The sequence below is a fragment of the Lithobates pipiens genome, unplaced genomic scaffold (assembly GCF_037356315.1).
Source record: "Lithobates pipiens isolate NorthernLeopardFrog02 unplaced genomic scaffold, aLitPip1_a1.2 Scaffold_3, whole genome shotgun sequence".
Taxonomy (NCBI): Eukaryota; Metazoa; Chordata; class Amphibia; order Anura; family Ranidae; genus Lithobates; species Lithobates pipiens.
Window position 1 is genome coordinate 145203120 of NW_027507790.1, and position 26695 is coordinate 145229814.

The 26695-nt window shown below is 40.6% G+C and overlaps 1 protein-coding gene across 2 annotated transcripts in view; it reads left to right on the forward strand.

The window, feature by feature from the left end:
• Positions 1-26695, forward strand: part of LIX1 (limb and CNS expressed 1) — a 237958-nt gene that overhangs the window by 122612 nt on the left and 88651 nt on the right. For both annotated transcript variants that reach the window (XM_077462348.1, XM_077462347.1), the window contains one exon: positions 1549-1689. In XM_077462348.1, coding sequence (XP_077318474.1) covers positions 1549-1689 — 141 coding nt within the window. The remainder of the gene's footprint in view (positions 1-1548; positions 1690-26695) is intronic.

Sequence of the window (26695 nt, forward strand, 5' to 3'; positions counted from 1 at the left end):
GGGGGAGGATGGCACTGGGGCGGATGGCACTTTTTTTTATTTTATTTTTTATTTTCCCACTTACGGCCGCTGCAGCCGTTCATCTCTCCCCTCTCACACGCTGTCTGTGAGAGGAGGGAGAGCGGCGCTGAGAGATGATCTCATATGTTTATATATGAGATCATCTCATATTGGACACGCCGATTGCGCTGTAAACGGCCGCTGTGATTGGCCGTTTACAGCGATCTGTGTTTGCCTGTCTCCGGGGGACACGGCAAACACAAAACTTCCCCGATGCGCGCCCACGGGGCGCGCATTGCGGAAGTAAACACCAGGACGACTAGGGACGGCCTCCTGGACGAAAGAGCCTGCTCTATAGCCGTCATTTGGCTATATGGCGGGCGGGAAGCGGTAAAAGTGTGTCAAGCCAAAAACTTTTTTCTTCATTTTGAGTGTGAAGGTACTAGAACCCCTGTCTGGGATTTTATTGCTATTAGATGCTCCAGTCGAAAGTTCCCCCCTCACTCTCTGTCTTGTTAACAATTGATCACCAGACAGTTTGTATAATCCTTTGAAAGATTTTATTATGCAACATCCAATGTATTTTGGGGGTCAGTAATCCCCCTTCATTGGGGCTAAAAATCAATCATGTAGGATTGGAAGAGCCTGTCAAATCGCATGCCAAATCGGTGGCAATGGGGGCAATGGTGCCGTCTGATTCCCAAAAGTAGTTTCTGTACTACTTTTGGTGACTTCAAGTGTGATTTCAGTAGACATCTGTGCAGGAACCCGCACAGATGTCTCTGAAATCACTCCCGAAGTCGGACTGACATGCAGGTGTGAAATCATGCGAGTTCAGCAGAACTTGCATGGTTTCAATCCCACTGTCAGTGTGAACCTAGGCTAAAGTGGATTTTGCTTTCCCATGCAGCTCTATAGAAATACAAAACCCACTTGGTCCAATGTTGGAGAAATAAATGTCAACTGCAGATTAAATGCACCTGACTATGTATTCTGAATGATCTCAGAAGAATTCCAAACTGATGTCAAATAGGTGGTATCAACACAAAACCCAAAGCATGTCAACCCAAGCCCTTTATTTTGCTGAGGTGCTTTTTAAACTCTTAAAGTCTACAGAAATTAAGATGATCAGGAAGGCATACCCTGCAATTTACCAGTGAGGACAGAGTACTGATGAGCTATGATATTGTCCATGTTTTGCCATGTGGCCATATTAGTTCAAAGATGTCACCAACATTTCCATCCTAAGTTACATGCAGTTGCAGGGCAGGGAATTCCCCAGCCATAGCTGATTGGGCTGGTGGCCTGCTATCATGTGACAGTTTCCCAAGTGTTTGCACCTTAACTTATTGTTAGTCATGAGTTCATCTTGAGTGGCTTGTTTTTTTGTCACCAAAACTGAAGTTTCATGTTAAAGTGGCGTTTGGTAGGCCTGTTGGCCCTTTACCCTATTTGTTACACAGCCAAGTTATTTACAATGACTCTGAAACGTTCTCAATAATTTTATTTATATATATATATATATATATTTTTTTTTTTTTTTCACAGTACTGCACCAGCAGAGCAGAAGCACGGAGGGATGCAGCTAAAGTGGCCTTAATCAACTCCCTCTACAATGAATTACCTACCAGGAGGATTACACAGGAATTTATCACAAAGAGTGTCCAAGAAGCAGTGGCCTCCACCAGCGTAAGTCTCATGCTTGAAGGACTGGCTGGCTATTAGGGCCTACAAGTCCATGTCTAACACAAATTCAGACATAGTAGATACAGGATCGTCCTGGCAAAGAAGAATGGGACTTCTTATATTTAAAAGAAAGAAATTAAAATATTGAGTGGCTGAAAATGTGATTGCACTACAGAGGTTTAAATCCCAAATTCAGGCTACTTTTTTTATATTGAATCAATGTTTAATTTTTTTTTTTAACTCGAATTTAGAGCTGTGCCCTGCAGTACCTATTTTCAACAATGAGATGTCCTCAATCTACCAGTTTTAGTTACATTCAGCGTATCTTGATTAGGAAGACAAAGTTAAGACAGTGAGTGCAGCACAACATAGCCCTGTCGTCTGAGCGTGTTTATTGATGTAGAGAGTAACTCTGGAGTAACCATGTCAGCTTCACTCTCTGCATCATCCAGTAACACCCAGCAGCAGAAAAGTATTAAGGAGGAAGAGGCCTCATGTGACAGACCAGAATACATCAGAATAGCGTAAGTTAAAAAATAAAAATAAAAAAAGAAGAGGAAGGAGGTTTAAGAGAGGGACACCATGGATCCCAGAGTTGGGCTTTTATTTCAAAATTGCAAATGTATTTCAAAATTGCATAACCAAAGCAAATACGCAGATCAGTTTCATAAGACATTGAGCACCATTAATAAACCAATGAGAAATGTGTCAAGCTTACTAACCCATGTAAACTAGTGAAAACATTATCCCATCTTCTCAAACATGAAAATCAAAGCCCACCACTACTCCAATAATTTGTTTCATTCGTTAAAGGTACACTTTAGTCAAAACATTTATTTTGATATGTATATACGGGTTCTTACACAGCCTGTAATTTACAGTTTATATTTTCATGCAGGCATTGTTGTACTGCTCCAGACTACCCCATTTACTTTTATCTGTAATCTTGTGATCCTGGAACATACCTGCTTGTGATACTGGAACACAATATATTACTGTCTTTCACATGCAGAAAGAAAGGTGGGGCAGGAAGGTGGAAAGAGAGAACGTTACAGAGCACAGGCTTCAGGATTTAGATTCCTTGCTGCACTCTATGGACATGTGTGTTCTTTTTCCACAGGGGATCACACAGAGCTCACATTAAAGAATATTGAGCACATTTTCTCATTTTAGCAAAGTTGTTGTGTGTACTGGATAGTAGTAGTAGCTAGATGAATATAATGTGCCAAAAAACAGTGCTGCACTACTTAAAACCCATGCATGCAAACCATGCATAATCAGTGAAAAATAAACTGTTCCAAGAACCCCAATTGTCTTACCCAATAGAGTGGTTATATGTAAAAGAAAGGTAACATCTAGTGCTCTCTGTTTCCAAAAGATTTAATGGTGTAAAGGTAAATACTGTATGTACACTTACAAAAAAAGCACAATCAGCTTGTGCAAACTGCAAGGCATAGCAAACATCCAAATCTCAATATGGGCATGGTTGTGATGTCAGTGCTCAAGCTCCGCCCCCTTGATGCATATCGTCAGGGAGTTGACTTCTTCAGTAAGGGGTGGAATTACCTTTATACCATTAAATCTTTTGGAAACGGAGAGCACTAGATGTTATCTTTCTTTTACATATAACCACTCTATTAGGCAAGACAAAGGAGCCATTTATCCATGCCACGGTCATCATTTCCCCAGAAGGGATAACTGCTGTTTTTTCTCTGATAATGAGGTGAGCAGCCTGTGAAACTGGTTGTGGAGAGCACTCATCCTTGTTTTCACTGGTTGATTAATTGATTTATGGCAGGATCCTCTTTAATCAAATATTTCTCACATGAACTTTCGTTTTAGATGTTTTCAATTAATGAATGAATGAATGAATGAAATACTTGTATAGCGCACAATGCGAACTGAATCGCCTCTAGGCGCTGTGGCGAGCTTTGATCATCTGCTAAAAGAGGAAGGTCTTGAGTTTTTTTCCTAAAAGCCAGGTGATTTTCTTCCAGGCGGATGTTGATTGGTAGACTTATGGATTTGAGTCTTATTGTTTTCATTCAATAGCGCAACATTTTATTATATTGTATTTACACTGTTTATTTTTCACGGATTATGCATGGTTTTAAGTAGCGCAGCACTGTTTTTTAAATTGTTTACAGGTGGTAGTGAAATCACTTAAAGTGACAGCGGCTACATTTATTATTATATTTTCACATTCTTTTTCACAGTATATTGCGCCAATTGATTTATTCAACTATTTTTGTAGCTAGGTGAATGCCTCCTGTTGCTGTTTTACACCCTCTCCATTATATAATACTGTATATATACAGTATATATTAACGTTTCACTGAGAAAGACAGACATAATCAATAAAGATCTCTCACTGCTATGTGGAACGAAAGCTTGACTATACTTAACCACTTCAGCCCTGGAAGAATTGGCTGCTCAATGACCAGGCCATTTTTGCGATACAGCACCGTGTCGGTTTAACTGCGCTGTTGCGCGACGCTGTACCTAAACAAAATTTACGTATTTTTTTCCCAGAAATATAGCTTTCTTTTCATGGTATGTGATCATCTCTGCAGTTTTTAGTTTTTGTACTATAAACAAAGAAAGAGCGACAATTTTTTAAAAAAACACAATATTTTATACTTTTTGCTGTAATAATTAGTCCCATTTTTTTTTTAAAAAGCTAATTTTTTCCTCAGTTTAGGCCAATATGTATTCTTCTACATATTTTTGGTAAAAAAAAAAAAAAATCGCAAAAAACGGATATTGATTGGTTTGCGCAAAAGTTATAGCGTCTACAAAACATTTTTTTTACTAGTAATGGCAGCGATCTGCAATTTTTATCGAGACTTCGACATTATGGCAGATACTTTTGACACATTTTTGGGTCGATTGACAATTATACACCGATCAGTGCTATAAAAATGCACTGATTACTGTATAAATGTCACTGGCAAGGAAGGGGTTAACACTAGGGGGGGCGATAAAGGGGTTAACTGTGTTCCCTATGTTTGTGTTCTAACTGTTGGGGATGGGACTGACTATAGGAGATTAGAGATTGTGGTTCCCAGCTCGTAGGAACTCATGATCTCTCTCTCCTCTCCTCACAGAACTGGGATGTGTGTGCTTACACACCCACGTCCCTGTTCTGCTTCTCGTGCCCACGATCGCTCATGACTGGCGGTCATTGTGACCGCTGGTCACAAGCATCGGCACCTCCTGCTGTGCAGTGGGCATGTGCGTGCGCCTGCTATCCCGCTCAAAGGGACCAACGTATAGCTACAGCGGTTCACGGGATCATGATGATCTGCCACAGTAGAATGACGGCGGCTGGTTGACAAGTGGTTAAAAATGTCCCCTCCCTGCTAATGCTACCTATCCTGCCTAACCTGTGTAAAAAAGATCTTTATTCTTACCTCATTTTATTCTGTTCGGAGGGAGCACTGACAATGGCTGGGCCATGGAAGCCTAAGAATGACATCACGGCTCCTGGAATTCCCGGCCATTTTTAAGTTCTACACGACACAGTGGAGTCAGAGCTGCTGAATCACGTAACTGGACTGGAGCAGATTAAAAACGTAAGTATACTGCCACACATGAATTTTACCTATTGGTAAGCCATTAATAAGGCTTACCTATAGGTACTGTAAATATCTCCTAAACTTGCACTTTTGAGGAGATATTTACTGTACGCATACGCTAAGGAATGGTCCATCTGCCACCTCTGAAGGAATGGCTACATTCACACAGCCAGAGTCTGTGAACCAGGAAGGAAGATGAGTAAAGCTGGAAGACTTGTCAGTGATGACAGCTCACTGCTGGAAGGGCTTAGTTCTAAAGTAAGTTTCACATAATGTGCTAGTGTGCAATGCATACTAGCAGATTTTAGCTTTGCCTTGCAGGTTAAAAAGAAAATCGCCAGCGGTTTACTACCGCTTTAATACATCCTTTTGTTTTTTGTTGGGGGGGGGGGGGCAGTGCAGGTACCTAGTTCTCACCCTTCCCCTCCCTACATGCAATGTTCTGAGACATGTAACAAGGCCCATAAGGCAGTGCGACTCATGCTTGTGCAGTTGGAATCTGGCTGTGCATGCTGGAGCGAGGGACCTGACAGGCAAAGAACTTGCCGAGGTAAAGACAGCACATGATCCCTGGACAGGTAAGTGTCCTTTTTTTAAAGTCAGTAACTACAGTATCTGCAGCTCCAGACTTTAAATTTTTTTTTGTTAAATCTGTAGAACCGTTTTAAGTTCCAAACCCATATCTAGAATCAGAATTCACTTTGATGAAGTGAGACCAGTTGAAGATGGATTCTGAATAATTGCTATGGGTTATTGCACATAAACATTAGGTTGGATAAGTTCCAATGCTTTCCATTCAGTGCTCACCAAGAGTAATTGTCTACACTGCCCAATAAATTCTCTGTTGGCTTCAGTGTAAAATTAGAAATTATAGCTAGGTCTAAAGAGGAGATTGTCTGTAATCATTTTCAGTGTGCATTATATGACAGAGGTTTTGCTGTTCTGTAGCCAATCTGAAAAACAAACATTACTTATAAGAAAGTTTGTGGTTTCAAAGAACATATAATTTGGTCATCAGAGAGCTGTGAAAGTACATGGTGAAATCTTTCCAAGCATCCTTAGCCTAACCATTAGCCAAGACAAGGCTAAGTGTCCATAGGCATCAGACTCAGAAGTACGTCAAACGTGGCCATGAGAAAGCACGTTTTTAGGTACTTTCTCAGAAAATCTATTACTTATGATATATGCCTAGGATGCATTTACAAATGATTCATTACGTGGTTGTCATTTGTATACCATTAGTTAACCTTGCATTTCCATTGATTTGTTCAGAGGAATAAAAGCATTTCAAATACAGCAAAAATAAGACATAGCATTATTTGAAAAATGCAAATTAATACAATGCATGACAAATGGATCTATTAATGCAAGTTAACCCTGCTCCTTACAAGCCAACTTAAAGAGAAACCTTTAAAGCACCCCCACTGCAATACTCACCCTATCTCCAGTGGTGTCTATTTCAGACACATGGTTCTGCAAAACAGCGCCGGTCCCCTTCTGGACTTAATAACAATTAGCATCATTCATTTTACTTCCTGTGAGCTCAGGGTGTCAAGTAAGCATAAGCTTGGGTTTGATCTAATATAACTATGTGGCCATAATAGACCTATAAGGTCCAAAGCATCCCTGCCCCTTTGTATATGTGATCCTGCAGGGCGGACCAAATTAAACCAAAAATTAGACCAAAACCAAATGAATTACTAGTGCCATGATGGCAAACCTTGGCACCCCAGATGTTTTGGAACTACATTTCCCATGATGCTCATCCACTCTGCAGTGTAGTTGAGCATCATGGGAAATGTAGTTCCAAAACATCTGGGGTGCCAAGGTTCACCATCACTGTACTAGTGTCATGGACATATCCCCTGGAGGAAGCAACAGCAAACCACCATGGACTCACAGGTGAATACTGCGGAGAGTACATCATTAAGGGATAATGTTCTCTGCAACTTTTAGAACCCGCCATTACCAAAGGAAGAAGAGGAGGAAGATGTAATTTGATCAGACCAAAGACTGTAGGAAATGTATGATGTTTATAGGCTATGTATTTAAAATAAAGGTGACAAAGAAGGGGTGCTCCAAAACACTGTGGCGAAATATTTGCAGGTGCCCACTCTGTAGTTGGGCTATAAGTAAGCCAAAAATGCACAAGTATGACCGGGGTTCAAAAGTTTCACATTGCACTACATAATAGTAACCAGGCATCTGACTTTATTTTTTACTCCTATTCCTGCACAAGTCTTTCAAATCATATTTTTTTTTCTCTCATATGTTAATCATTAGGAAGAAAAGTTACTCAGCATCTTATAATCGCTGATACAGTTATACACAATGAAGATAGAATAGTGCCACTAAAGCTTTCACTTTTTAATCCAAAACCTGTAAATCTCTCCTTTTTCACTAGAAGGATTTTGCTTAATAAGCACCATAACTTCATAATCTCCAACGTATTTTATTTTATTTTTTTATACATGTATTTGAATAAAGATACTGTATGTGCTGAGCAAGTGTTTTGTGTTCAGAATTCAAGGAAAGAAGGAGCCTTAAAGTGGTTGTAAACCTTAGTCATGGAATCTGAGCAAAGCACACAAATCTGCAGTGTCTGCATATCTCTCTCCAAAGCTCTAATGCCCCAAACACACAATCAGATTTTCCGACAACAAAGTTTTGTTGTCGGAAAATTTGAGAACCTTCTCTCAAACATTTGTGTGTGGAAATTCTTAAAGCAAATGTTCGATGGAGCATACACACAGTCGGACTCTGACAACAAGCTCACATCCAACATTTCCCGTTGGAAAGTCCGATAGTGTGTATGCTACACTATGGGGCATAAGTGTGGTTTCTCTCTCTAGTGCTTAATTCCTCTGTTATCAGCATGAGACCCTTCTGAGAAGTTTTCCCAACACAAGATAAATTTGTGTCGGGAGGGGGGAGCTCAGAACAGAGCTTGTCTATTCAGAAGACAGTTCTTCTGCTGTGTAGAGGGGGGGGGGGTGTTCCTTTCCTCCAATTAGCCTGCAAACACTGTTACTGCAGTCTCTCCACCCTCTCCGCTGTTCTCCTTACAGATGAAGAAATATTTTATCACTTTTCTGCCCTTTTGAAGGTGTGTAGGGAGGGGAAGATTGAAGATAAACAAGTAAAACTTATGTAGGTAGATTTGTTTCATCTCTGTGTATCATCTGAGGCTATTCCCTTCACTGGGTATATGTGAGAATTAACAACCACTTTAGGGCATATTCACACATGATAAGGCAAAATGTCTCCTTATAAAAAACGATAGCATTGTATGACATATATACGGAGTCTGAGAGGCTGCACACCCCGATTAACAAATAGTGTAAAAAAAAAGGAAGGAAAAATTCCCCTTGGGGTTTTTTAGCAGCAATTATGAGTCAAAAGATTTTTAAAAAAAAAGTATAAGTAATTTTATTATCAAAGGACAATTGGACAATACTGACACAGTTAAAACATGAGCTCTGGTGTACACAATGAGAGACTAATAGATTGGAAAAAGGAAACAAAAGTTGACAATACCGTATTTTATTTTCAAAAATATCAATCTACAATAATTGACTGTTCGATGTTGAGGAAAAGCCCCAATGCATTTCAACCTAAAGGTTTACGGTCTTCCTCAGGGGGTTCTTATATTCCTATGAATCCATCAAAAGACAAGTTTCAATGGTGTATAATATGATGTACAGTCACAATCATTTGTGCATCTATAATATGTAAAAAAACTGTAGTCGCATCATATTTACCCTTTCCACTGAATGGGCACGCTTATCCAGAGACTTCTTATTATTAAAAAAACACATAAAAAACTGTTGATTTCCCCACTGATGGTCCTAGAAACTGCCGGGGAGCCGTCCTCACCTCCACCCCAAAGGGGGGCCACTCCTGGCCATGGGGCTTGGTCACAGATTGTTGGGCACTCCAGAGGGAGAATAGGGTGGGGACCAATAGCACCTGGAAGTCATCATAATTATACTACCGTATATACTCGAGTATAGGCCGACCCGAATATAAGCCGAGGCCCCCAATTTACCCCCAAAAAAACTGGCAAACTTATTGACTCGTGTATAAGCCGAGGGTGAGACATGCCTGTCCATCCCTGTGTGTGTGTCCGTCCATCCCTGTGTGTCCGTCCATCCCTGTGTGTCCGTCCATCCCTGTGTGTCCGTCCATCCCTGTGTGTCCGTCCATCCATCCCTGTGTGTGTGTGTGTCCATCCATCCATCCATCCCTGTGTGTGTGTGTCTCCATCCATCCATCCATCCATCCCTGTGTGTGTGTGTCTCCATCCATCCATCCATCCATCCATCCCTGTGTGTGTGTGTCTCCATCCATCCATCCATCCATCCCTGTGTGTGTCTCCATCCGTGTGTGTGTGTGTGTGTGTGTGTGTGTGTGTGTGTGTGTGTGTGTGTGTGTGTCCAGCCTACCTTTGTCCCGAGCCTCCGTCCCGTGCCTTGCCTCCTTGCCTCCGTCCCGTGCCGTGCCTTGCCTCCTTGCATCCGTCCCGTGTCGTGCCTTGCCTTGCCCCCGTCCCGTCCCGTCCCGTGCCGTGCCGTGCCGTCCCGTGCCCTCTTCGTCGGCGGCCATTGTAAAGTTCAAAAGCTGCGCCGCCGCCTTCGCCTGTGATAGGCGGAACACTGAATTTCCCAGCAGCCTGTGTTCCGCCTATCACAGACGTCGTATCATCCTCGTCCGTAGTACGAGGATGATACGACGTCCGTGATAGGCGGAACACAGGCTGCTGGGAAATTCAGTGTTCCGCCTATCACAGGCGAAGGCGGAGCCGGAGGCGCGGCTTTTGAATAGAATGGCCGCTGTCTGTCTGCTCGACACGCTGATCGAGCGGGCAGACAGCGATGACTCGAGTATAAGCCGAGGGGGGCACTTTCAGCCTCAAAAAAGAGGCTGAAAATCTCGGCTTATACTCGAGTATATACGGTAATTAATATGTTGTATGCATTTAATATTATATGGATATAATAGCTGGATTAAAGAGGAAATAGTTGCAATAAGAGAGGACAAGGAGTAGGCCTTTTTTGAAAAAAGATAAAAAGATCAAATTACAATGTAATATATGTACTATAAAAATGCAAATTTCCCAAAAGGTATTATTGTTATTTTTTTTATATTATTTTTAAATATTCTTAATGGTGGATAATTCCCGTTTTTGCTCTGGTATAATTATTTATACCCAGAGAGGTGAATAAAAGAGTGAAATGTTGCATCATTTTAAATAATTAATAAAAGTATATAATAAAGTTACAGAAAATGTCTCCTTATATGCCTGGTTCACACCACTGCATTGCGCTGGTGTGCGGTGCAAAATGCACTGTGTGCAATATGTTTTTTCAGCACAGCGAGGCACAGTGAGGCAATCCACTGCCTTGCACTACGCAGTGGCCAACTAAACTTTATGAAATGTTTCTGCGACATAAAACTTGTTTAAAAATAAAGGGAACAGCGCGATGCCCCACAATCCATCCAAACCGCACTACACACCAACGCTGCATTATAACCCAGAGGTTGGAGTGAACACACCCTAAAGGTGTTAGCCATAGCAATCAGCAAGGTTCCGAAAAGCCTATCTCTCCACCACCTAAAAACTAAACTTTTACTTTCTACATCATCTCATCCCTCACAGTTATTACCTTTTGTACTAGTTGCCCCTTCCTTTTAGACTGTAAGCTCTCACAAGCTGTTCCCTCCTATCCTTCTTGTATTGAATTGGATTGTAACTGTACTATCTCCCTGTATTTTGTAAAGTGCTGTGGAAACTGTTGGTGCTATATACAGTAAATCCATTATAACAATAATAACAGCAAGGCCGCGTACACACGCGGGGACTGTTCGCCCAACTTTGTCCGTCAAACAGTTTCGGCAAACAGTCCGCTCAAAATTAGCATGGACGGACATGGCCACACACGACGGACGAACAGTTTGCTGAAACCGTGCGCGATGACGTGAACGGCACGTACGACGGGACGAAAAATACGACGTCCTATACACTGCATTATAACTTTCGGCGTGTAAATCCTTTCTGAGCATGCGCGGAACTTAGTTTGACGAACAAGCCTACACACGAGCGGACTGTTCGCTGAAACAAGGTTTCAGCAGACAGTTTTTCGGAAATTCCGAAAAACCTTGTTCGTCAAACTGTCCGCTGAAACTGTCCGCTGAAAGCCCACACACGAGCGGACTGTCCGCCCAAACACTGTTCAGCGGACAAAGTTGGGCGAACAGTCCGCCCGTGTGTACGCGGCCCAATACACGTTTTTTTAATTGTTTAATAATAGTTAAAATAAGCCTATCATTAGTTTAAGCATTCTAGGTTTAAATAAAGTGTGGGCCAGTGGCGGACACTCCATTAGGGGCGCAGGGTTGCAGCCCCTCTAATCCATGCGTCAGGTCTCTAATCTACATGCAAGGTGCCAGACACATGCATTTCTATAGGGTTATTTTTTTTTTTTGAAAGCACATGATTAGAGCTTGTGGCTCTAATTGGCTTCAAAAAAGGGTTGGCTTGGGGTGCAGAGCACTGCATCCTTAGCCCACCTAGTTGTGTGACAATAGCAAATGAATATTCACTATTGTCTTCCTGTTTATCCTCCTGACCAATCATGAAGCTGGTCCTGAGACCGCATTGGCCGAGAAGAGAAGCGACCGTATTGTCTGGTACCAGGGGAGGATGTACATGGAGATCCAGGAGATTCGGAAGAGGCCATTGGAGGGAGTGATCTTGTTCTGCTTTGCCGCAAACAGAGGAGCCCGACTGCCACAAACACCAGAGCCATACCACCTGGGTACCACCCATGGGGGGTTAGTTTTCCTGGAAGGGTGGGAGGTCCGGTGCTTTGTTTGCCCCCACTGGTGTGGGCACCAAAAAGTTGTGGAAACAGTGAATAACAGCCCAGGAATCTAGACTATCCTAAATAATAGAAAACCCCTACATCATTTATGACAGGGTCGTTTTAACCACTTCAGCTCAGGAGGGCTTACCCACCTTCATGGCCAGGCCATTTTTTGCGATATGGTACTGCGTTATTTTAACTGACAGTTGCATGGTCATGCGATGCTGTACCCAAATACATTTTTTGTCCTTTTTCCCAAATATACAGCTTGCTTTTGGTAGTATTTGATGACCTCTGTGGGTTTTATTTTTTGCGCTATAAACAAAAAAAGAGTGACAATTTTTTACTTTCTGCTATAAAACATACCCAATAAAAAAATTTAAGAAATCAAATTTTCTTCATTAATTTAGACCAATATATATTCTGCTACATATTTTTTGGGTAAAAATAATACCAATAAACATATTTTGATTGGTTTGCACAAATCAAATTTTCTTCATTAATTTAGACCAATATATATTCTGCTACATGTTTTTTTGGTAAAAAAAATACCAATAAACATATTTTGATTGGTTTGCACAAAAGTTATTGCGTCTACAAACTATGGGATATTTTTATTTATTGTATTTCCATTTTTACTAATAATGACAGCTATGAGCGATTTATATTGGGACTGCAATATTGTGGGGGAGAAAGCTGACACCTAACTGACACTTTTTACACTTTTTGGAGACCAGTGATACCAATACAGTGATCAGTGCTAAAACAAATGACACTGGCTGGGAAGGGGTTAACATCAGGGGCAATAAAATAGTTAAATGTATGCCTAGTTTGTGCTTACTCACTGTGGGGGAAGTGCTTTGACTAAGGGAAGGCAAAGATCTAGGGGACTAGGGGAAGGCAGGATCTGTGCCATCCCTTCTGACAGAACGACAATCTGCCTTGTTTACATAGGATGTAGTTCTGCGGGTGGTGGCGGACATCAAGTCCACAGTACCCGCTGCTGGGCTCCCGCTGTATATAATCACAGTGGGAGCAGGTCACCAGCAGAACGCATGCCCCAGACCCAGAGGTGTCAGATCACATATTAGGTACACGATCTGGCGCAGAGCGACCACCCTGCCGCAGTATTTGTGCGGTGGGCAGTTTTTAACTGGTTAATTAATGTTGTATCTTTAAAGTGTATGTTAGGGCAAAATAAAATAAATTACATATACAGCACATTTCTAAAATACACGCACATTTGCCCATTTTGTCCTTTTAAAGACAGAGCAAGTACAGAAAAATACCTGTTGGTCTGCCAAAAATGCACTCAGTTCTTGATTTTTTGCTGTAGGCTGAAAACACACAGGATTTTGTAGACTAACATTTGCTAGATATGGTGTCTGCCCTGCCTAATTGTTTTTTGCTAAAATACCAAATTCCTTCCTCAGCTCATGTCTACAACATAGGGATATCACAAAGATGGAAATAGGGATAGCAGACTTTTGAGGTACTCCAACACTACAACTCTTATTATACAAAATACTACAATTTTATTAGTATTGTTTTAAAAATTAACAAATAACACCATTTGAAAAATTATATATGCATGTGCTTACTGATACCGTTTCTATATTGCCTCAATCATAGGTCCCATCCAGAATTTCCTGATAATTTATATACAGTATTAAGCCCTAAATTTCGGGGGATTACGGATTACATATAGCATGTATTTAATCTTAGATTACAAATAAATACATGTACTGTTGTCAATTTGGGGTGGTGGTTAGTGTCTAGGTATATCAGAAGTCTGCTATACTTGCATCCTTGTTTATTTGCTTGTGATATAATTATGTAGGATGTGGTACCCTTTTATTTTTCAGCCCTTAATCTTTTACTCTTTTAGACTGTGTCCGCAACATAGGGGATAATTTTTTTGTAGTCCAAGATGAGAACTTGGAGGATTGATTAGGCTTTAACAAGCATCAACAAGACAAATTACAACTCTTAATTTATGACATGATCAACAGGTATTTTTTTGGCGCTGAATAGATATAAAAATGTTTTCAATTGTATATTTAATAGAACAACAGGGAGCAAATAAAATAAGTTCCTTAGTAGTTGCATAGACTTTAACAAAAAAATAGGTTTATTTTCATGCAGTTCACAATTCTGTTGATAAAAGCATTTGAGCTTTCACATCAATTTAAAGTATTATGTGAAGTTTGGAAGAGATGGAGCCGTTCCAAGCAAGCAATTGAAAATGAGAATTTCTACAGTAGACTGCAGTGATCAAATGCTAATCATGCATTCATTACCTTGAGATCGGAATCAGTGCTTGTTGGATGAAATTTTTATATTTACCAAAGAAGTTTACATTTCAGGTATGGTTTCTTCTAAAAGTTTGCCCAGCCTTGTGCCTTTATTTTCAATGGCACAGTTTAACTCAGACAAGCCTGTTTGATTTACTTTATGTACAGTGGTGGCACCATGCCATACAGATTTTCCTGATAGAAAACATTTCTGGGGCAGCTTTGGAACTAAAACCAGCAGTCCTTGGAATGCCACAATTTCTAATCTAATTCTGGTCTGCTTCTGATGAACAGTACGATAATGTCTGAGTGCAGGTATAGCAAGAAATACAGCTTTGTTCTTTAAAGAGAATGTATGGTGGCTTTGTAGATCTCTCCTTTATTTGTTATAGCCTGTTTTAAAAATAGTTACATTTTTTTTTTGGTAAATGTTGCATAATAATATTTTGTATCCTCCTGCTTAGCCATCATTTGGTGATTCAAATTCCTTTTCAATATCTTTTCCTCTGTCTCTTTAACTGCTTTGTTGTAAAAAGTTTGTTATTTGCTCAGTTGATGAAGCGCTCTCTTACTTCCTCTGCATGGTTCTGTCAGGGGTTTCAGTGAAAGATATAGGGCTTGAAAGGAAGCAACTAATGCTGTCCTGTCTTTTTAGATAATTCTTAGTGCTCTGGGAATTCTTAGCCATGTGTTCAATGATGTTTCAAATATAGTATATACAGTATATACTGTTTAGTACAAAGTGCATCACTACCCCAGAAGAACCCTCTGGAAATCGTCCAGGTTCTTTTTCCAGTAAATTGCCACACAGTCAGGCACAAGATCACAGTCACTCTTTGCCTCAAAAAACAGTCTAGGGTGCTCTTTTTGTTGTTTTTATTTGTGGAGTAACTGGGATAGGGGTTAGGGAACTGAGCGGAGTACTCCAAAAATGAAACTATGTACAGGTTGAGGACAGTAAGCCCCTTTCTGAAAAACTGAAGCAGAGATTTTGGACTTGGACTTTTGGACTTGGCTTTGTAGTAGAAGCAATTGAAAGGCAAAAGCTTCTTTCTTTACAGAGTAGAGTCCCTTCACAAAGAACTAGATAGACTAAGCTTTTCAGGACACCAGCCGATGTCCCCTTTGGTCTGACACACAGCAGACTTTCCAGCACAAGAGGGGGGTAGCAGCCCAAAAGTCTTGAAGAAATCACTCAGAGGTCTGTATGCCCAAATGTCCAAGAAAAGTTGGTTGCTTCCTTCTAAAATTGATGCAACACCTTTTTCCTGTAGTACCAGACTAGATCTTCAGACAACAGTCCTTCAGTTTGCTTTCTGTAGCTTCAGCATCCAGACCCTCAGGTCACCCACCTGAAGCCTCATGAACAGCAAGCACATGGCAGCGCTGCCCAGAGGGTAGCAAGACCTCCAGGTTGGACTTCCCCTCTGCAGGCAACAACCCAGAAGCTCTTTTTTTTAGAGTATTTATATAGACTCACAGTAACCTTCAGGGCCATCCTTTCTGGGATTGGCCAGGGCTAAATATTCATACTGCTATTTGCATTGCTCCACATATTTGCCAGAGAATTCTACTGCTCTCTGGAAAGCAGAGGAAGCAGTCAAACTAGCAGCAGCTGAGCAGACATAACTAATCACATGCAGCTGCTCTGATTACAGTGAGCACAACTAACACAGCAATTACAGCCACACTGGTTACAGTGAGAAAAGCTAAATTTACCTAGCAAACAAAAATACAGCTCCACTGAACACAGTGAGCCAGAACTAAATGTAATCCTACTACCTATCTAGGTGGTTTCTACAAAAGCTATGAAATAGCAGTTTCAAAGGTATTAAGTATGAAAATAAGCCATATATTCTACGCGTGACAAAAGTATCAAAAGGTTTAAAGCTCAATCCCAGGTTTAAATCAAATCCCCTAAGAATGGTATCTCCCACTGCGATGTCACCTTTCCTGAGCTTCTTAAAAGCTATGGGCAACATGAGGAAGTGTAGGTGTGCTGAGCACATCATTTCCTGAAACTACATGCCCCATGATTCATTTGGACTAAAGTGTAATTTGCGGGCAGTTATTGATGATTCTTTAAGCCGCTGGGTTGGTCGTAAAGCATTACTGTGTGGGATATTAGGCAAATTGTGAGCCCTATGGTTCTGCTCAGCAGTAGCCTTGAGAATGTAAGGATGTCACCTCTTTAGTGTCTGGGACTATATAGAGGGAGTATAAATGACATGGCCTAATAAAAAGTTATACTATAATTGTACTGGGAAGGAAAGATTTGCATATAACTTTAGCTGCCTATACATCTGGATCTACTAGCAGTTTTGACATTAATTTTTCTCTAAGGATAACCTTTGCTTTTCATAATATATATATATATATATATATATATATATATATATATATATATATATATATATATATATATATATATATATATAATTCTAATTATATATTCTGTTTAGGACAGCTTAACTCCATTTCTGTTTTGGCAATTACATTTCATGCCAAAGATCAATCATCAGCTTTTATGTGAAGTAATGTTAGTTTTAGAAAAATTTTTTGGAAAAATATATAGTAAGGACTTCTATTTTTTATTTCTTGTCATTTCTGTAACCATGCACAGGCTCTTGCATTTACTCTTCCTTTTTTATTTGTCATTCTAATAACTGGATTGTGCTTGAAAATCAATGTTGCACTGTAAAAAACTGCTACCCAACATATTTTAGAATTTCATTATAGGTAGGTGCCACTGAAAGTTTATCAGGCTTTTTTTACCTCCCATTAAACCATTACTGGAGGGTCACCTTAGCAGAACTTTCCCTTTGCCTTGTATTCACTTTAGGATCTTAGCACACCAGTTTGGGATTGTCAAATGATTCAATATGGTGTTTAAATTACCCTTTATTCTATTTAATACTAACAAGCCATGCTGAGAATAAACTTAATTATATTTAGATTCATTTTATTGGCTGGCACCACATAATACATCTCTGTTTGATCATTGAAGCTTATTGCTGCTGACTTTTGCCTACAGAAGCAAATTCTTCATTTAATTTATAATTATCCACTAAAGGAACCTACACATAGACAATTAAAAGTCTGTGTAGGATATACAATAGTCTATAAAGTAACAATGTACAGACTATATTGCTCATAGCATCCCGTCCATCACTAACTTTTACCCTCCTGGGAATATTAAAAAGCAAATATGGTAGTGATTGAAGGAATGACATAAAACCGGTATTACCCATAAACATAAATTGTAATTATAACAAAAATATTGCCGTAATTATCTTAAGATCTCATTAGATGGTGAGGAATTTCGGGGTTTAAGGTCCTCGGTCATGTACGTAACCTGAGAAAAACAATGCTCAGTGAAAAGATTAGTCATTATTGTAGCAATAGTTTTCTTTTATAAATAGTGCATATATATTACAAGCTGCAAAATAATAGACAGAAATAATTTTCAGATATTCAGTTAAGAGTCTAGAGTTACATATTTAAAGTGGATTTAGCCTGAGAAAGTGAAATATCACATATAATCATCAATTAGCTGGTCCCTGTGTTCCCCAGCTTTTGCCATTACATGCCTTGGCACAGAATTTTCTGGACCCCAGAGTTTGTTTATTGATGAAAACAGGATTTGTGCTCACTGTAAAATTTAGTTTACATTTTCAACATTGTCAGGATAACTGAATCCAAAATGCAGGGTAAAAGATCTGTCCTTTAGATTATAAATCTGGCAATGTGGTAAAGGCCACCAAGAACCAGCTAATAGTCAAATAAGGTTTGTGGACCACACTCAATCCACAGATATGAGAATGACTTGAATACCCACATCCTCAATCCTTTGAAGTAAACAAGGCCAAAGTTTCAGCAAAGGAAAGGCATACTTTAGGGCAGTGATGGCGAACCTTGGCACCCCCGATGTTTTGGAACTACATTTCCCATGATGCTCATGCACACTGCAGTGTAGTAGAGCATCATGGGAAATGTAGTTCCAAAACATCTGGAGTGCCAAGGTTCGCCATCACTGCTTTAGGATATATTGATCCCACAATCACCAGGTGCCACCAGTGCATTTTTTGCATCTGCTGCCAGGTCCTACTTCCTTGTTAAACCAAAAAACTACACATTTGGCGTCCCCCAACGCTGATGTGTATCTTTTAATGCCTCCAGATGGAAAGACCATTTTCCCATGTCCAGATGTCTGCAGAGAATATCTGCCTGTTGGTTCACCACTCCAGAATCATGCAAAGCAGGGATTGCTTGAACATGAAACTTGACCAAAGATGGGATAGAATCTACTTAATCAAAAGCACTTTTGTACTGCTTCGATTAATATAAACCATAGTTGTGGCATTGTCAAAATTAATTTTGACTGGATGATCTATCAAAAGGGGTCCTGTGAAGTAATGAAATGGTAATTGACTGTAACTGCAGGATAATGATTGGAAGTATTGATTTCTCTGGAGAACAACATCCCTGTGTCAGGGCTGGGCTCCCAGCTCCCCCTTCTCAGTGCTCAGGTTGCTCAACTGTCGGTTAATTGCCAGCACTCATCGTTCCACAGCGGCTCACCTGTGATCATTTCCTGCCCGTCAGTCCAGCCTACAGCCAGCCTCTCCTGGCTATTTAAACTGTCTAGTTAATTTCTTCTGTGCCTTCGCCTTGGTCAAACATATCTGGAGACTCCCAGCTGTGTTCCTGTTGAAAACTTGTCTGGCTGATGTCCCTTCTGGTTCCTGATCCTGTCTGCTGACTCTGACTATGCTGATCTCTGGCTTCCTGATTTACTGGCTTGTTTTGACTACCCACTTTGGCTTCCGTACCCAGGCTATGTTTTGATTTTGTTTACTATTTGATGGAAAACCTCTACAGCCTGCCCATGTGACTCATGAGACTGCTCCGTTGACCACCATGAGATCAAATTCCAAGTCATTTCCTCACCTCATTACCTGGTGGTTCTTGGTTATCTTTGGTTACAGAGGCATAACCTCTCTTTTTATTGGCTTTGTGCTGAGATTATTTCCTGATGGCCACAATGCAGTAAAACATGTTTTCAGAAGGTGGCTAAGGACCACTCTTCACTCTCCTCCTTGTCGAAGGACTAACACAAATTTAGCAATGTCTTTGACAAAGGTCAAGCCAGTAGTTTGACTCCACACCTGTCGTATGATTGTGCAATTTACCTTCAATCTGGTGCCATGCCCCCTCATGGTTGGGTTTACCCTTTGTCTGTCTCGGAGGATATATTCATGAAGGAATTTGTTGCCGACACACTTTTTCAAGGGTTCATCCGCAAATCCTGGTCTCCTGCTAGTGCTGGCTTCTTTTTTGTGAAAAAGAAGAGCGGTGAACTGAGACCTTGTATCGATTATAGGGGTCTCAATTGCTTCATAATTAAAAATGCCTATCTGATTCTGTTGATTAGGGAATTATTTGACTGCATCAAGGGAGCTACAGTTTTCATGAAGTTCGATCTGAGAGGGGCATACAATCTCATTAGGATCAAGGAGGGTGACAAATAAAAAAACTGTGTTTAATACCAGGACAGGACATCATGAATACCTTGTAATTCCATTTGGTCTTTCCAATGCTCCTGCAGTTTTTCAGGAATTCATCAACGATGTCCTCTGAGATATGTTGCAGCAATGTGTGGTGGTTTATTTCAATGATATCCTCATATATTCTAAATTTCTAATAAGCCACCACACAGCTGTTTCCCATGTGCTACAGAGGCTGAGAGGTAATAAACTGTGTTGTAAGTTGGAGAAGTGCGAGTTCTATCGCAAACAGGTTAAAATTCTGGGTTATGTAATTTCTACTGTTGGTTTTTCGATGGACCCAGAGAAACTATCTGCAGTTTTACAGTGGCCTCGACCCGTAGGTCTATGTCCACTACAATGTTTTCTTGGCTTTGCCAATTAATATCAGAAATTTATTCAGAACTTCTCTTCTCTGGTCAAACCTATGACTGATATGACCAGAAAGGGCAGTAACCCACAGAATTGGTCTCTGAGTCTCTCAAGGCTGCCTTTGTTTTAGCTCCCGTGCTGGCACATCCTGATCCTATGTTACCTTTCATCCTTGAGATTGAGGCATCTGAGACTGGAGTAGGCACCCTTCTGTCTCAACATCCTACCTCTGAGAGTGCTATGCATCCTTGTGGCTACTTTTCTAAGAAATTGTCTCCTGCAGACAGAGAATTGTTAGCTGTCATTTTATCTCTGAAAGAATGGAGGCATCTCCTCGAAGGTACCACTGTGATGGTCCTCATTTTGACTGACCATAAGAATCTCACATTCTTGTCTGAGGCCAAATGCTTATCTCCCAGAAAGGTGCGATGGGCTCTTTTTCTGTCAAGCTTCAATTACATAATCTCGTTATTACCCGGTACTAAGAATGTAAGGGCTGATGCATCGTCGCAACAGTTTTCCTCTGCTTCCAAGATAGAGTCGGTTCCTGTTCCTGTGATAGCTCCCGATCATATTCTGGTTCGTACTAGTCTCACTTCACCTTTGGGTGACAGAATTCTTGTCGCTCAGATCCAATCTCCTCCCGAGAAACCTGGTGACTGCTGCTTTGTCCTTGAAAATCTCTGCACTGCTTTGCTCCAGACTTACTATTCTCCCAAGGCAGCTGGTCACTCAAGGAAGAATCAACTCATTTGGGTTAATTCTCAACAATTCTGGTAGCCTAGTCTCTGCGCTGATGTGACCGCCTTCGTAGCTGCTTGTTCCGTGTGTGCTCAGTGTAAGACACCACGATACCTCCCAGGTCCCACTGTCAGGTCCTGCTTCCTGGAAACATATCTGTACAGGTTCTTATTAAACCAAGAAACTAGTCCACATTTGGTGTCCCCAAGGCTGATGTATATCCTAGAATTGCACTGTCCATCATGCCAATCTTCTATTTGAAGTGGAGAAAATAATCTGCCCTCCAATAATCCTGGGAACAGAAGCCACCAAGACTTGTTTAAAGAGCATACTTGAACCACCTTGTCCTAAAGACAGACTAAATTTGTCTCACAACATAGACATTTTATCTTGCAAGGGCTCTCAAAAGTATAGAGCAAGGGGAACCATTTCAGAGGTGGATAACATCAATCCCAGTGCTTGCATGCATCCCAGCAGGGAGTGATTGAAATTGCCAAACCTGACTGCAGTTTCATCAAATTATGCGGGGCAGGAAGACCTAGAATGAACGGCTATAAGGAGGAGGCCCAAGTACTCCAAGCATTGTGATGGAATTGAACATGACTTCTCAATGTGCAGGATCCATCCAAAGTCCTCCAAAGTCCACAGCCAGATTGACACCTTGAAATTCAAGATCACAGACGTTTGCTGTTGTAGTAACAGATAATCAAAGTATCCAGGTTTCTTTTAGGCAAAACAATAGAGTTTGGAAGGTTGCAGAAAGACTAGTCTGACAGCACTTCTTTATTCCTGCAAAAAACAACACATAACAGCACAGACTCGACTGTGCAGTATATGGTATGCTGCCAAAGAATACATTACCATAAAATACATTGTACGTAGGATGTTAACAGGGCCAGAACGCAGCTGGTTCACAAACATGGTGCTGTACCAGTTCAGACAGAGGGTACTCATTGTCAAACCTCACATTATATCATCCATATCATCTGCAGATCTTGCTCTCTGGGGAAAGAGCAATGGGGAAGGTGCAATGCTCTTGTGGGAGAAGCACCGCCAAAAGGGAGCTTGTAGTTCCTTACTCAGTTGTATAATTAAGTCTTGAGGGTATAGAGGTGGGAAATTCCAATAACGGTTGGGGTAGTAATACAAGCACAAGTTGCTAAACATTGGAAAACCAATAGACAAATCTGTAAGGAATTTCGTGCCCTCCTAACACAGGCTCGTCTGTTATCAGCAGAGCAGCCTGTGAATACTTTGGGATGCTGTGGGCTCTACAGGCTGCAAATTTAAATGCTTCCACCTGTCTTCTGGAAGATTCCAGAATGTAGTGGATGGGAAAGTCAAATGAGCAGCCTGAATATTTTTGCAACTCCAGCCAATCCCTGGGAGGGCAGGGCAAGATGGTGGAGCCAGGAGCTTGGCTGACAAGATGGGAGAACTAGAGATGCCATTGTACAGGAAGGATTTAGATTTTGTGGGAATTTCAGAGACTTGGTTCAACAGCTCTCATGATTGGCTGGCAACTATTCAAGGGTATTCCCTTTATCGCAGGGATAAAGAGGGTAAAAGGGGGATGGGTATGTCTATATATCAAGAATAATGTACAGGTGAATGTGAGAGATTACATCACTAAGGGAGCTAGGGAGGAGGTGAAATCCTTATAGGTAGAGCTCAAAAGGAATGAAACTACAGGGAAAGTAATAATGGGAAGCATGCTATAGGCCCCCTAACCTGGGAGAGAAGGTGGAGATTGGCCTCCTATCACAATTTGGATTAGAGGCAAGGATAGGAAGTGTCATCATAATGGGGGATTTTAATTATCCAGACATAAACTGGGTAGAAGGAACCACGCATTCGTCTAAGGCTTGCCAGTTAGTAAATGTCTTACAGGACAATTTCATGGGTCAGATGGTAGATGCGCCAACTAGAAACAAGGAGTTACTAGACCTACTGATTACCAACAATACAAAACTGATCACGGATGTGGAAATACAGGGAAATTTAGTAAACAGTGATCACATGTCAATTAGCTTCAGTAGAAATCACACAAATAGGAAACATAAAGGGGAATACGAAGACACTGAATTTCAAAAGAGTCAACTTCCCTAAACTATGAACTTTGCTAGAAGATATTGGGATAAAATCTTAGGAACAAAGAACATGGAGAAGAGATGAGTTTGCTTTAAGAACATATTAAATAAGGGCATTAGCCAGTGCAACCCATTGGGAAATAAATTTAAAAGAGTGAACAAAAGTCCTGGGTGGCTTAACTCCAATGTAAAAATGCATATACAAGCAAAGGAGAAGGCCTTCAAAAAATACAGAGGTGGGATCATCATCAGCATTCAAACTTTACAAAGAATGCAACAAGAAATGTAAGGATGCAATTAGGGCAGCAAGGATAGAACACGAAAGACACATAGCGGAGGAGAGCAAAAAGAAATCCCAAGAAATTCTTTATGTATACAAACAGTAAAAGACAGACCATATTGGCCCCATAAAGAAAGAGGAAGGGAATCTGGTTACAAAGGATGGTGAGATGGCGAAGGTATTGAATTGATTCTTCTCCTCAGTCTTCACGAGGAAATCGGGGGGTCTCAGTAACCAAAATTGCAGTGTTTATCCTCATGACACATCACAGGAAGCACCCTCATGGCTAACAGAGGACAGAATTAGGAATATACTTGAAAAACTTAACATTAATAAGTCACCAGTAACAGATGGCTTGCATCCGAGGGTCCTTAGGGACCTCAGTCAAGTAATTGCCCGACCATTGTTCCTAATTTTTACTGACAGTCTACTGATTGAAATGGTACCAGCTGATTGGAGAAAAGCCAATGAAGCACCAATATTTTAAAAAGGGCAAAAATACATCCGTGGGAATTACAGACCAGTTAGCCTAACACCAATAGTGTGCAAGCTCTTGGAGGGAATTATAAGGGACTATGTGCAAGATTTTAGTAATGAAAACTGTATCCTTAGGAGTAATCAGCATGGATTCATGAAGAATCATTCTTGTCAAACCAATCTATTAACCTTCTCTGAGGAGGTGAGCTGCCATCTAGATAAAGGAAGGCCTGTAGACGTGGTGTATTTGGATCATTTGACACAGTTAGCCATAAACGTTTACTGTACAAAGTAAGGTCCGCTGGGCAATAACTTCTCCACAGGATGTGGAAACCTTGCAAGTAGAGCTGAACAAATTAATGGGGTGGCCAACTACATGGCAAATGAGGTTTAATGTGGAAAAATGTAAAATAATGTATTTGGGTGGCATTCTGCTGCTATTTCTCAGAAAGCTGAAATAGATGGTTCACTGAGGATCTGGTCTGGAGGCTCCACTGAGGAAATTGTCTGCCTGAGTCTGGAGGAAGACATGCAAGTCTCGTGGACACTGTGAGTACAGACAGACTCAAGAGAGAGATTCTAGTGACTATTGCTGCTGTTAACCCCTAGTGCACTAAATTTAAGGCTTACCTGGCCTGGAACATTGCAAATGGTTTCCAAATTGCTGTCAACTTTATGTCCTACAGTTCAAATGGCAGCGTTAAAGTGATTGTAAATGACCACCTTGTAAAACCGTCCATTCCATTTAAAATAGAAATGAAAGGCAAAATGTTTGTATATAGATAAAAAAACAATATAAATACCCTTTTTTAGAAGTGATCACATTCCCTCTCAGCTGCATAAGAGCTGGGGGAGGTGAAACAGCATTACACTGAGCTTCCAGTGAATGACTGTGTAGCAAGGGTGTGTCAGGACAAGTCTGATTATTGGAGGAGAGCAGGCTGAGTTGCCAGCATATCTAGAGAACTGATCATGGTGTGCTCTACTGCTTAGAGTGGTCAGTTTTTAATAGGAAAGCAAGAGGACTAGCAGGGACACCATGCATTTCACATAAAGGAAGCAGTACAAATAGAACAGGATACTTTCTCATACAAGTACATGGTACAGCAGGCACGTATCAGGAATTTGAAGTGTTGGGGTAACAAACGCTTTAAGAAGTAGCTGCAAAGGGAAGAGTGCCCACACATTCCTGTTCAGTGTTCTGGAGTATCCTATAGCTTCATTAAGCCCCATGTAAGTTAATCTGCAATAAAATTGACAAGGGCAACCCACAGACTGTTTTCTGAGCCAAATAAGTGAATGTTGCTGTTTGCCTGGCTGCCGCTGCACTAGTGGGAGAAGAACCTGGAACCTGGTGGGGGTGAGTGCTACACCTATAAAAAAAAATAATTCAGTATACATTTTTCCTTCACTTTTACATGCAGGCCAAGCTGTCCAATGAAAATAATGGTTACAAAAAAATTATCTTTTTGTAAATGCTTAAAAAAAGGTTAGCTGGACTTAGGCAATCCAAGTCTACCCTATCCCCAGGGTGAAAATGTTGCTGCATGATATTACTGCAGAACTGGAAGTATTATTATCCTATTACAGAAGATGGAAAATCAATGGGTCTAATGGCAGCATCAGCAGGCAATAAAATTATATTACATGGGGAATTACAGACTGCATCATTTCATATATGTAATTTTGATCACAGTTCCATTTTAACTGAATTGCAAGTACCATAATTGTCTCTCAGTAGAAACTGCCTGACCCCTGCAGCCTTTTAACTCATGTATCTGCTTTTTGTGCAGACAATTTTGATTGCTATGCATTTAGGATGGTTAACTTTGTGCCAAAACCTCCACCTCCAGGCTCATCCCACTACTGGGAAAGAGTTTTTGGCAGTGTCTAGGATACACCTAACCCTGTATTCCATTGCAGAAAATACTAACGAGGCATTGTAACTAAAGTCCCTCTCACAGTAATCTTTTGGACATTAATAAGGCTTTAGCAGTGAAATATGTTCTTCCTGGGTATTTGGATGATACATTTGTGCTGTACTTAGTGGAGGTCATAAGAAGCCATACAATATTTTCTATACGCAACACCAGTTTATATAGGAAATATATCTTGGCAAATACATCTGTTGTGTATCAGATTTTTTTGCAATATTATATATATATTTTTAGCAGAGGTCCTACAGAATAAAATGGTGGGTGTTTTTGAAAAAATCCACTTTAGTGAACACAAACATAATATAATACCCAAACTTCCTTTTGAAGGGGAGAAAATAATCTGCCCTCCAATAATGCTGGGGACAGAAACCACCAATCCTTGTCCAAAGACAGAATGAATTTGTTCCACAACATAAGATTTTTTCTTGTAAGGCCCTTGAATGGTATAGAGCAAGGGGAACCATTTGGCAGGTGGATAACATTAATCCCAGCACTTGCATACATCTCTGCAGAGAGGGATTGAAATTTTCAAACCCGACTCCGCAGTTTTATCAACCTATCCCAAGGCAGGAAGACATAGAATGAAAGGTTATAAGGATGAAGATGACTAGTCTGACAGCACTTCCATACTCCTGAAAAAAACACATAACAGCACAGAGTCAGTTACAGTATGTGCAGTGTATAGTATGGTTGAGGTAGTAACAGTGAATGGCTGCCAGACACATACACCACACTGCCCTAGAACAAAAAAATGTAGAAGGTAGAACTTCAGCAAAGCAATAGACATTTTTTTTTGTAAAATATAAAAGATTACCGTATATCAAGCCA